This window comes from Misgurnus anguillicaudatus, chromosome 16 (assembly GCF_027580225.2).
Source record: "Misgurnus anguillicaudatus chromosome 16, ASM2758022v2, whole genome shotgun sequence".
Lineage (NCBI taxonomy): Eukaryota > Metazoa > Chordata > Actinopteri > Cypriniformes > Cobitidae > Misgurnus > Misgurnus anguillicaudatus.
Genome location: NC_073352.2, coordinates 28,390,001 through 28,401,257, shown reverse-complemented (window position 1 = coordinate 28,401,257; position 11,257 = coordinate 28,390,001). Strand labels below are relative to the sequence as shown.

Genomic DNA, 11,257 nt, shown 5'->3' with positions numbered 1-11,257 from the left:
TACATATCTATGGTATTTTGGGACAGACTAGTGCGTCACGCTAGAAATAGGAAGAGAAGTTGCCCATCAGTGTGAAGTCCTTCCTTCCGTCGTCTGATTGCTCTTTTGCAAGGACTTCTGGGTTGGTAAAGTGCGTGAAGCCTGCTGCAGTTTGGGCTTCGCCGAAGGCCGCATCAAGGGTGGAAAGGGGGTGCTGATGAGCACACTTCGGAGCGTAAAAATGACAGATGGGACACCCTACGGATTCGTAGACTAAGTGAGCATGCGCAATTTAAGGCAATCAGCGTTGTGCTTACTATAAACCAAAAGATGTGTTCATCAAAAAATAAAAGAAATTCATACAGGTCCAGAACAACATGAGGATGAGAAAATGATGACAGAATTTTCATTTTTAGTTAGTAAACAAACATTAAAGGGGCCATGGCATGAAAATCTGACTTTTTCCATGTTTAAGTGCTATGATTGGGTCCCCAGTGCTTTTATCAACCTAGAAAATGTAAAAAAGATCAACCCAGTAACTTAGTTTTGGTAAACCATTCTCTACAAGCACATGAAAAAATAGGTCGTTGAAATTTGTCTCTCCTTACGATGTCATAAGGAGCTCTTATTATAATAATACCACCCCTTAATCTGCAATGTCCAATCACAGCACTGCGATTTAGTGCAGAGAAAAGCACATTGAGTTTCAATTACAACAAACCACCATCATTGTGATCAGTGTTTGAATTTCATCAGCTCATTTGCATTTTAAAGGACACACCCAAAACGGCACATTTTTGCTCACACCTACAAAGTGGCAATTTTAACATGCTATAATAAATTATTAATATGGTATTTTGAGCTAAAACTTCACATATGTGCTCTGGGGACACCAAAGATTTATTTGACATCTTAAAAAAGTCCCTTTAATCTGAGCAGGATGAAAGCTAATTCAACTATGATTAGACTCGTAACTGATCAATCTAATCTATTACAATCAAAACATTTAAAGCAGTTTGTTTTTTTAGTTTTAGTGCATTTGTACGTACAACGTTTTGTCTTTATAGAACATTATTACAACATCTTTCATTTAACTGTATCAATCATTCACCTCTTTTTATTTTTTGGACTAAAATGTGTCTGCTGTCCAAGTCAACAAACGTCTACAACAGGCAGCCTTACTGTACAAACTTCAGTTACATATAGAAAGTCACACATAGAAAGCTTTTTGAAAAGCTACTTTAGACTGTAAAAGTGTGAATTTTATTTCTTCCATTTAAAGATATTGACGTGTGAAAGCAGTCACTGATTTTTAATGAGATTTTTAGTTTGTGTGTATGTATTTATAGCATTAAGTGTCAGTGATCTGACAGCACATTTAGAGCTCCAGTGAGTCGTGACTTCATTTCATTAAAACACAATCAATGTAATCAAACTCCACAGTTTAATACGCAGACATTCAAATCTCAATTAAAAACTAAAATGACAGCAAAAATACAAAAGCAGGGTGTGTATAAAATGAGTTATGAAAAAGAAATATTTAAAAATGAGTGGATTTTCCATCAGATTGATCAGAGGAAGTTTTGCTTTCATCGGTTTTGGAGCTCTGCTGGAACAAACACACAATAAACAGATGATGAATGCTGATGGACAAATAAAGTTAGTGATATAAAGTATGTACATGCGATGCATAATGGAAAGACAAAGTGTTACTGTGATACCTTAGTTTTAAAGAGCAGGTTTATGACCCCTTTCGAGCGACGGTCACCCGTGCGGTCAGAGGGCAAACAGACGGATACGCTTTTACTGTCACGCTTGGATCGGGCTGACTCCACCTCCTCACTTCCATTGGCTACTGACAGAGCCAAACCTGATGATGGGATATAGGAGACGGGTGCATGTGTGTGGATCGTATCAGCTTCATAATCTCATAATCATGTTTTATTTCACAAGTTAACGGGTGTGTGTTACCTGTAATAGTAGGTAGAGATCTTGAGTTGATGTTGGCCAGACTGCTGGCGCTATCGCTTGGCTCTGATAGGTTGGTGTCGCTGCGAAACTCCTGTTTCTTTGACAGCTAGAGTTAAAATATTTATCATCTTAACAATATAATATAAAATGAAATGAGAGTGCAGCTGTTTTACTGTACATCAAGCAGGCCTGCTAAAGACATCTGACATGTTACGATCACATGACCGGCTCCTGTATGATACTGTATGTGTCACTAGGTGTCAGTGTACACTCAATGGTGCAGTTCAGTCGTTTATTAAAATTGTTTATGCTTGTATTTAAGTATATGGGCCATTCCACCGAATCAATGCCATTTCTGTCCCCATGACATAAAAATGCAAGAACTCTAAAATGCATGTTATTATAAAGCAAAGTGTCCTGCATTAACACCAAATTTAAACTATATAATTTAAAACTTTAATAAACTACTGAAAAAAAAGTTTTATAATATATATATACTTATATATAAAATTCTTCACATATCTTTATTTTTGGGATTTTTGTGTGGGTCCAAATAATTTTAATATATAATAATTACACACAATAAACAGGCAAATATATTATGCAAACACAAACTTTTATTTTGTTTGTGATTAATCGAGATTAATCTTTTGACAGCCCTAATTTAAATCTTTTTTGCTATTGAAAAAGTCGTAATATTTTAGATAAAATGCAAATTTTAGTCATGTCCCAGAATTTCACTCAGTCCTGTATCCCAACACATTCCCCTTTGTCTTGCATTAATCTAACACCAAATTTAAACTATATAATTTAAAACTTTAATAAAACTACTTTTTAAATTATATATATATAATTTAAAAAGTAGTTTTATTAAAGTTTTAAATTATATAGTATTTTTATGTGGGTCCATATCCCATCCTAGCTTTAGGGCGGTCAAACGATTAATCGTGATTAATTTTGCATATTTTATTTTATATATAATTTAAAAAAATACATATATAACATGTTTTGTTAAATTATTTTAAATGTATGTGTGTATTTAAATATACATAATAATTACACACTAAAACACACAAATATATTATGCAAACACAAACTTTTATTTTGTTTGTGATTAATCACTATTAATCTTTTGACAGCCCTAATTTAAATCTTTTTTGCTATTGAAAAAGTCGTAATATTTTAGATAAAATGCAAATTTTAGTCATGTCTCAGAATTTCACTCAGTCCTGTATCCCAACACGTTCCCCCTTGTCTTGCATTAATCTAACACCAAATTTAAACTATATAATTTAAAACTTTAATAAAACTACTTTCTAAATTATATATATATATATATATATATATATATATATATATATATATATATATATATATATATATATATATATATATATATATATATATATATATATATATATAATTTAAAATTAGTTTTATTAAAGTTTTAAATTATATAGTGTGTATATATATATATATATATATATATATATATATATATATATATATATATATTTTTTTTTTTCCACATATTTAATTTTTTTTGCATTTTTATGTGGGTCCATATCCCATCTTTGCTTTATAGCGGTCAAACGATTAATTGTGATTAATCGCATACAAAATAAAAGTTTTTTTGCATATTTTATTTTATATATAATTAAAAAATACATATATAACATGTTTCTTAAATTATTTTAAATGTATGTGTGTGTTTAAATATACATAATAATTACACACAATAAACACACAAATATATTATGCAAACACAAACTTTTATTTTGTATGCGATTAATCTTTTGACAGGCCTACTTTAAATCTTTTTTACTATTGAAAAAGTTATAATATTTAAGGAAAAATGCAGGATTTCACTCAGTCCTGTATCTCAACATGTTCACCCCTCTGAAAATCTAGGAATATTCCACAAGTCACATTTGTAAAAGGAAGTGACATCATCTGGATCTACTGAAGGTCATGTAAAGATCAAAAGTCACTTTTTAAATATCTTTTCTGTATATTTAATGATATTGATGATATTGACTTTGAATGTCAATCTTAATGTTCACTTCTGTTACCTATAAATTTCTTTGATGTTATTGGTTTATTTTAAAATACTAATTTGCTAAATCACTAAAATTTGCTCAGTGTCTTCATGCTACTAGCACATATTTAACGCAGCTATATTTAATGTATTTGCTTAATCTGCACTAAACCTCAGTCCTGTTACCAAAATGTCTCCATGCTCCATTAAGAAACCATGTTAAAAAATAAACTAGTTTGACCAATACTCATTTTGAAAAGTAAAATATGTTATTAGATTTAGTGTTATAAAAAGATAAAAAATGAACTTCAATTTTGTTACAACATGCAAATGTTACCGATTCGGTGAAAGGTCCCAAATTAGGGATGCATAACAAATAATTGCGATTAATCTATAGCAGAATAAAAGTTTTTGTTTACATCATATATGTGTGTGAACTGTCACTGTGTATAATAAATGTGAAAAAATATAAAAAAGATTAAAATATATTATAATAATACAAATATTTTTTTCTTAAAATTATACATGCATGTGTGCATATTTATATACACATAATTATTATACACAGTTCACACACATATAAAGCAAAAACTTTAATTCTGCTATAGATGAATCTCGATTAATCGTTATGCATCCTTATCCCAAATATTGCATTCATTCAAGTCTTTTATTTATTTCATGGTTTGTGGTCAATTTCTTACTTAATTTCCTTCTCTATGTATGAAATGGGGGTATTTTTATGATTCATTCATAACTATCAAGTACTGACAAGTAAAGATTTCATTGTAGTCTGTGTACGTCTTTACCTCTGTGTGTGTTTTTGTGTGTATTGTTTGTTTTCTCGGCTTACCCGTTTGTCCAGGGTGCTGCATCTCTCTTTCTCCTCACTGATGAAGATCATACTGCTACGGCCTACCTTCTTCTTCTTCTTGGACTTTCTCAGTTTCACCTGGATGAAAAGAAAGAATGACATCAGAGTGTGATGACGTCATCCTGGAGCTCTGCAATCATTGGTCATTTTTCTCTTTCAGTTTTTGTGATTGGTCGATTGAAACATGTTACAACCATGGTCACTTCCAATTAGATCTACAGTAAGGAAATCCTAAGTATGAATAAGTATCCTGCCCTCCAATCACAATGCGCTTACCTCCACCTCAACACCGCTCTCATCCATCACACTGATACTTCCACTGGAACGAGGAATGATGGAGGGAGAGGGAGGAACGCCACTGTCCAAAGACAAACTAAACAGAGACAGAGAGAGAAATAGAAATAGAGAGAGGGAGGTTCAAACATTAGCTTATTTGTCACTAAATACAATGTTTCAAAGCAAGCAATAATTAATGTTATTAACAGTAGGTTGATATAATATTGTCACATGACCTCATCCCATTGATTACATGACCTCATCACACTGGTCACATGACCTTATCATGTTGCATGTTTAACTCAGTGCAGTGTGAACTCATAAATAAATACTTACTTTCCGAGTTATTAAAATTAATAAATCCAAAATTTGTTTGCTTGCTTGTGGGTGTGGTTACCTTTCTGGGTGTGTCTTCGTGGGTGTTCCACATTCAGATCCAGCCAATGAGCAGATGGATTGTCGGACAGAGCGAAGCATCGACCTTGGACGAGTGGACCTCCTCTCATCCATATCCGGCTAGAAAAGGAAAAACAAGAGGATGAAATCAGGAAATCGAATATTTTTTAACATCTTCCAGTTCTGCTCTCGTTCTCACCAGTTCTCTCACTCCATACTCCTTCTCCACTTTCTTCTTCAGCTGTTTAAAGCACTCCTCCATACGCTCGTGGAAAGGTCGAAGATCATCCGTCACTCGTTTTCCATGAAAAGCGATTCCTCTGCCCAACAACGGGATCTACAAAAGTCAAACATTTAATAACACTAGTTTTGTTTTTATTGTTGTGTGTGTATGTGTATATGTGTATAATGTTTTATGACCTGCCATGCGATGAGATCTTGGAGTCTCATTAGTTTCTCTCTGTCGTCTGGATGTTCTTTTGTATATTCGTCTGTGAAGAACGCCTGAAGAGAGAGCACAGGACGAACAAATCAATACGTATTTGCATTGTTCCTTTCTTTTTGCTCCAACACAAACACACACACAGAATTTCTCTGACCTTCTCATATTTGGCAAAGCCGCCCATGACAGCAGGATCCACGATGCCATTGAGCAGCATGGAGAGGGGGTTTATGGGTAATGTCTCATCACACTGGTACTGGTTGATCATGGTGAGTATTTTCTCATTGGTTTGTCCCATCGTCTCAATAGCGTTCTCTAGTGGACTAACTGTTGTGTGAGAAATAGAAAAAATATCTATCACGTCTGGATTGATATGTATCCTGTATTCCGTTTACTGTATCCCACAATGCAATGCTTTCTTATTGACTTATTATTTGATCAACTCGACCAAATAGGTCAAACAGTTTAAAAACTAAAATTCATTGAATAATACAGTTGATATTACTTACGTGAGTCATGCTTAAAGCCTCAAACCAGCGCAGAATCCCCGGCAATTTATATGCGGTTATGAAAGTGGTTCGCTCGATCCACATTGACTGAAAACAATAAAGATGTAATAAACCTCTCTTGCTATTGTAAACAGGGTTGGAAAATGTGTGTGTGGGTACTTGTTTTGGTATTTTTGAGGGGCAAATATCTAAAAATGTACCTCCTATACTGTAAAACATATTGAAATAACATAATAGGTACATTTACATGCAAACAAATAATCCGTTTGTAATCGTATTGGTGGCTCAATCGGATTAAAAAGCCTTCATGTAAACACCTTAATCAATACGATTGAGGTCGATTGGATGCAAATTTCAATCGTATTGAAAGGGGTGGTGTAGTCCGATCTGTGATTCGAGCAGGAGAAAAGTATCCATGTAAACGCGTGAATCATAGTATTTTCTCAATCGGATGCAAAAGTACCTTGTGCACATGCTCAGAAAAATTGTGCTTATGTTCACGTCTTATATTTACCTCATATTTACGTATTACACGATTCTCGTCACAGAAACATGTAATAGCAGGACAATGGCAACACGCATTATTAAGGTAATGGAGTCACGCACTGTACATTTATTGTACAACGTTCATGTCTTTCATAATAACATTACATAAAGCATCAAAATAGCGTCATGCCCCTTAAAAAAATGTTTTCATTGCCTATATCTGAAAACTTCTTTAGAACTACTTTGTCCAGCTTAACTTTGACTTAAACTCGAAGATAGGTGCTGCGTTGCCAAGTCCTCTGTTTTTTGGAGTTCAAATTTGGGCTACTTTTAAACTCCACAAGTTAATTTTTTTCTGCAGGTTAAAGGTGAAAGGATTTAGTTAAGTAGTTATTGGTATGTGAGCTGTGGATAGTCATTGGGATGGTTTTGATACGCGAATCTGGCAACCCTGGCTGCGCGCTTGCGCAGACATTTGGTTCGGATTATATAGAATGCACATGTAAACGCACATTTTAATCAGATTGCAATGTTTAGGGTACATGTAAACTGTACTGTCATAACCTGTAATCAGATTAAATTCAGTCGGATTGACAAAATTTTGTGTATGTAAACATAGCCAGTGTCTAAGGCTTGAAGTGTTTTACCTACAGTATCATTTATTTAATGTACTAACAACAAAAGTCAAAGTTAAGGTGTACTGTAAGTCAGTGAGTCTGTGTTCAACTCACAGCAAATTCATTTTCCGGATCGACTTTCCCTCTCCTAACAGGTCTGGAGTACTGGAAACGCTGAACATAGTTGGACTTGTAGAAACTGTAAATTCACCAGAGATATAAACAGCAGAAGACATGAACACAAAAACATTACAGTGTTTGGTTGTTTGTGTTGTGATTGGTTGTTTGAGTGTCAGACTGACTTGATGATCTGATCTGGGACTGGTTTATTCTTCAGACGAGGTGGGATCTCCAGAACCGGCTGGACTGTGAAACACTGAATATCTGATCAGGACTGGTTAAAGGTGTAACTTTAAGAAAGATCTCTTGACAGAAATGCAATAATAAAATACATAACTATATAATCAGTGGTGTATAAAGCCCTTACATGATGAACTCAAATGTTTTTAGTACCTTTCAATAATCAATTTTTATCTACATACACCGTGGGTCTCCTTACACGGAAGTCGGCATTTTGCACCGCCATGTTTCTAAAGTAGCCCTAAAAGGACAAACTTCTCTATAGAGCGCGTTTTGTCACTACATCATCTCAGACAATAACATCTATGGCGGCTACTGTAGCTTCTCTATGCATTTCAAAAGGGAGGGGTGAGCTGTGGACTGAGGCGTTGGTTGCAATTCACAATCTCACCACTAGATGCCGCTAAAAATCTACACACTGGACCTTTAAGAACAACATATCATTTATACACAGCAATAATAATGAGATTAATCAGGAGATTTCATAATTATAATAGTTATTAATGTCTGTCATATAAAAAACACACCTTTATTATTTCAACAGGTACATTGAATAAAAAAATTGACATAAGATAGTCCCAAGCTGTTACTGGGGCAGTACACTTTAAAAGGTCCTAATTCATACAGTTTAGGTACAGATATGTATACATTTGGTACCAATATGTACCTCTGAGGTACTAAAATGAACGTTTCAGCTGCAAAGGTGAATTTTTAGAAAGGGTACTGATATGAATTTGTAACAGTAACAGCTAGGACCATTTTTGTCTGAGAGTAAAAAATTAAGATTTCATAAAGGACTCGTGCTTACATTTATATCAATGTTAACAAAGACTTTGATGAAATAAAGCAAATGCACTTTCTCGTTCCTATATAAAATGAGTGTGAAGGATACACTGCATGTTTGAGTTTTTAATGTCATCTCCAGGCATTGTCGTAATGTTGAGTCTCACAGCGCTGGGAAACTGACTCATCAGATGACTCTGGAAATCTTCCCTGCGTTCATACTCTTTACCACGATGAATGAACACTTTATTCTGATGAAGAAACAAGAGAACCATTAGTCCAGGATCTGTCACAACATTATGCCTTGTTTATACTTGACGCCTCCGCATGTGCGCGGTGGTGTGCGTGGGAAAAATGACGTCATTGAGTTGAGTGCACAAAACCCCATTTCACGTGGTGTTCAAGGGACAACCATCCGCTCTTTCTCGTGAATCCAAGACGGAAGTGCTTTAACTGCAATTCATTGACTGGCCACTAGAGACCAGTTTCAAAATGGAGTCAATCTCATGTTAAAATGTATAATGTTTATAGCCTGGTACAATTTTTTTGTCTATATAGCTAATTTTGCCCTTCATGACATCTGTGGGGGGGGTGATTTTTTGTAACCTATCCATTTGAATTATATTAAGCCTTAAAGTTCTGCATAATTAAGGGTGTGGCCACTTGAGTGACAGGTGAATTGCTGCTATTAATACCGTTGAGCCAGGTGGGTGTGGTTTCAGCAACCAGGCACCTCAGCTCCACCCACGTTCCGCCTCTTTGCCCATTTTTTGGTTATCAGGTGTCATGAGCAATTCGGTCCCCTCTGGCAATTCGGTCTCCCCTAGGACCCCCGCGTGATTCCATTGGCTGAAAAACTCCTCATGGGTAGTTTTCTTAGCACCTTATTACAATTCCTACAAAATCGCGTTATGATTTATGTAGTAAGAACGTTGTTAAAATTAAAAAAATTAAATTTAAATGATATGTTTCATATAGTAGGATATAAATAAGGCTATAGGTGGGAGATGTACACATTGCTAGCTTATGTCATTTTATTATTTAGATTATTATACTGTACCATTTCCACTTTTGTACTGTGTAAAGTTAATAAATTATTTATACAAAACACGATTACTACATAGCTGAATCACACATTAAAATTATAATTTATAAGCCATGATTACTACACTTTTATTATAAAAAACGCATTTTGTAAGGTATATTAATAATTTACAAAAAAAGTATTATTTTTGTAAAGCAGATGATGACACAAAAGTACTGACGTGTCTGCAACATGAATATTAGTTTATTATATCATTAATTTTTGTTAACTTTTATTTAAAAAAAAATGTATGCTTCTATTTTGTACAACATAATTAGCTTGCTAGTCCGCTAACGCAGACGAGATATCGCAATGACAAATTTTTGAACAGGCATTAGTCCTAGGGGAGAACGAATTGCCAGGGGGGACCGAATTGCTCATGACACCGGGAGTGACGAGTGGTAAATCGCTGCCAAGATGGTGAAGCCAGCTCCACCCACTTTGGGCTTTAAAAAATGCTCTTCAGAAACCTACTGGTCATGGTCACTACGTCTATGCTTTATAGAGTCTATGGTGGCGGTGTGCACAGTATTTTTTGTAACTGCACATGCAGCTACCAAAAATGACCGACCTCGAGGCGATTCTGGCCGAGCAGGCACATTTGTGATGTATCTTTTTGATCAATCCATGCAAAACAATGCATATCTGATACTTTTAAAATGGAACGTTTTCTAGTTAAACACGGATTCAGAATTATATTTGTATTAAATGTACAACTGGATGAGGAATAAAATATCAAGATTTCTGTATTGTTAGTTTAATAAAAAAAATTACGTTTAATAAAGACATATTTAAGAGATTGTTTTTATATCTATATATTCAGTTTGAATGTAAACTCTTTCCCCGCCATTGAAGAGTTCTCTCATCAATTAAGAGAAAATTCTTTCCTGCCAAACTGCCATTTTTACGGCAATACAAATTTCCGCTATAATCCACTTGTTGGGGCTCTAACCCAACTTAAAGCATCAACTGATTCAAAAACAATAAAAACTCTGCGTATCAGTCCCTCCAGAAAAACGCAATTATGCGATCGCATGATTCAATGCATAATCAGCCAAAGTCGGCATATTTAAGCGGCGGCCACATTTTTTAAAAATATGGCGCACTTCCGCCGCATTAATTGCAGATTTCCATGTGCAAAATAGGCAGGGCTTGCATGATTTCATAATCCCAGGATTTTCGTAGCAAAACGTCACATATATCTTAGCAGAAAGCTAAAAATTTTTGCATTTACTTCACACAAGGGCAGCCATATCCCTGTTGCCATGGGAACTTGTAACGTAATTACGTGACGTGAACATCAACCAAAAGCTGCAAACAGTTTTTGCGAGATGCAGTTTTTGCAAGTTCCCGCAATTTTTCCAAGTTTCCGCAATTTCATTGCATAAAACTGCATAAATATCCTGCATATTCCATTGCATTTTTTAAGAACCTGTGCCGCAAGA

The 11,257-nt window shown here is 34.7% G+C and overlaps 1 protein-coding gene across 2 annotated transcripts in view; it reads right to left on the bottom strand.

Annotated features, from left to right (window-relative positions):
* Positions 1 to 1,404: 1,404 nt before the first annotated feature.
* Positions 1,405 to 11,257, bottom strand: part of dock2-like (dedicator of cytokinesis protein 2) — a 126,097-nt gene continuing 116,244 nt past the window's right edge. Inside the window, exons 40-52 of one of the 2 annotated variants that reach the window (XM_073854439.1) lie at positions 8,838 to 8,979; positions 7,888 to 7,969; positions 7,700 to 7,784; positions 6,488 to 6,569; positions 6,131 to 6,312; positions 5,952 to 6,035; positions 5,731 to 5,868; positions 5,533 to 5,651; positions 5,136 to 5,232; positions 4,839 to 4,937; positions 1,951 to 2,056; positions 1,701 to 1,849; positions 1,405 to 1,588 (exon numbers count right to left, since the gene is read on the bottom strand). In XM_073854439.1, the coding sequence (XP_073710540.1) occupies positions 1,520 to 1,588; positions 1,701 to 1,849; positions 1,951 to 2,056; positions 4,839 to 4,937; positions 5,136 to 5,232; positions 5,533 to 5,651; positions 5,731 to 5,868; positions 5,952 to 6,035; positions 6,131 to 6,312; positions 6,488 to 6,569; positions 7,700 to 7,784; positions 7,888 to 7,969; positions 8,838 to 8,979 (1,434 nt within the window). In that variant the 3' untranslated portion in view covers positions 1,405 to 1,519. The remainder of the gene's footprint in view (positions 1,589 to 1,700; positions 1,850 to 1,950; positions 2,057 to 4,838; positions 4,938 to 5,135; positions 5,233 to 5,532; positions 5,652 to 5,730; positions 5,869 to 5,951; positions 6,036 to 6,130; positions 6,313 to 6,487; positions 6,570 to 7,699; positions 7,785 to 7,887; positions 7,970 to 8,837; positions 8,980 to 11,257) is intronic. The other variant, XM_073854440.1, reaches the window with a different exon arrangement.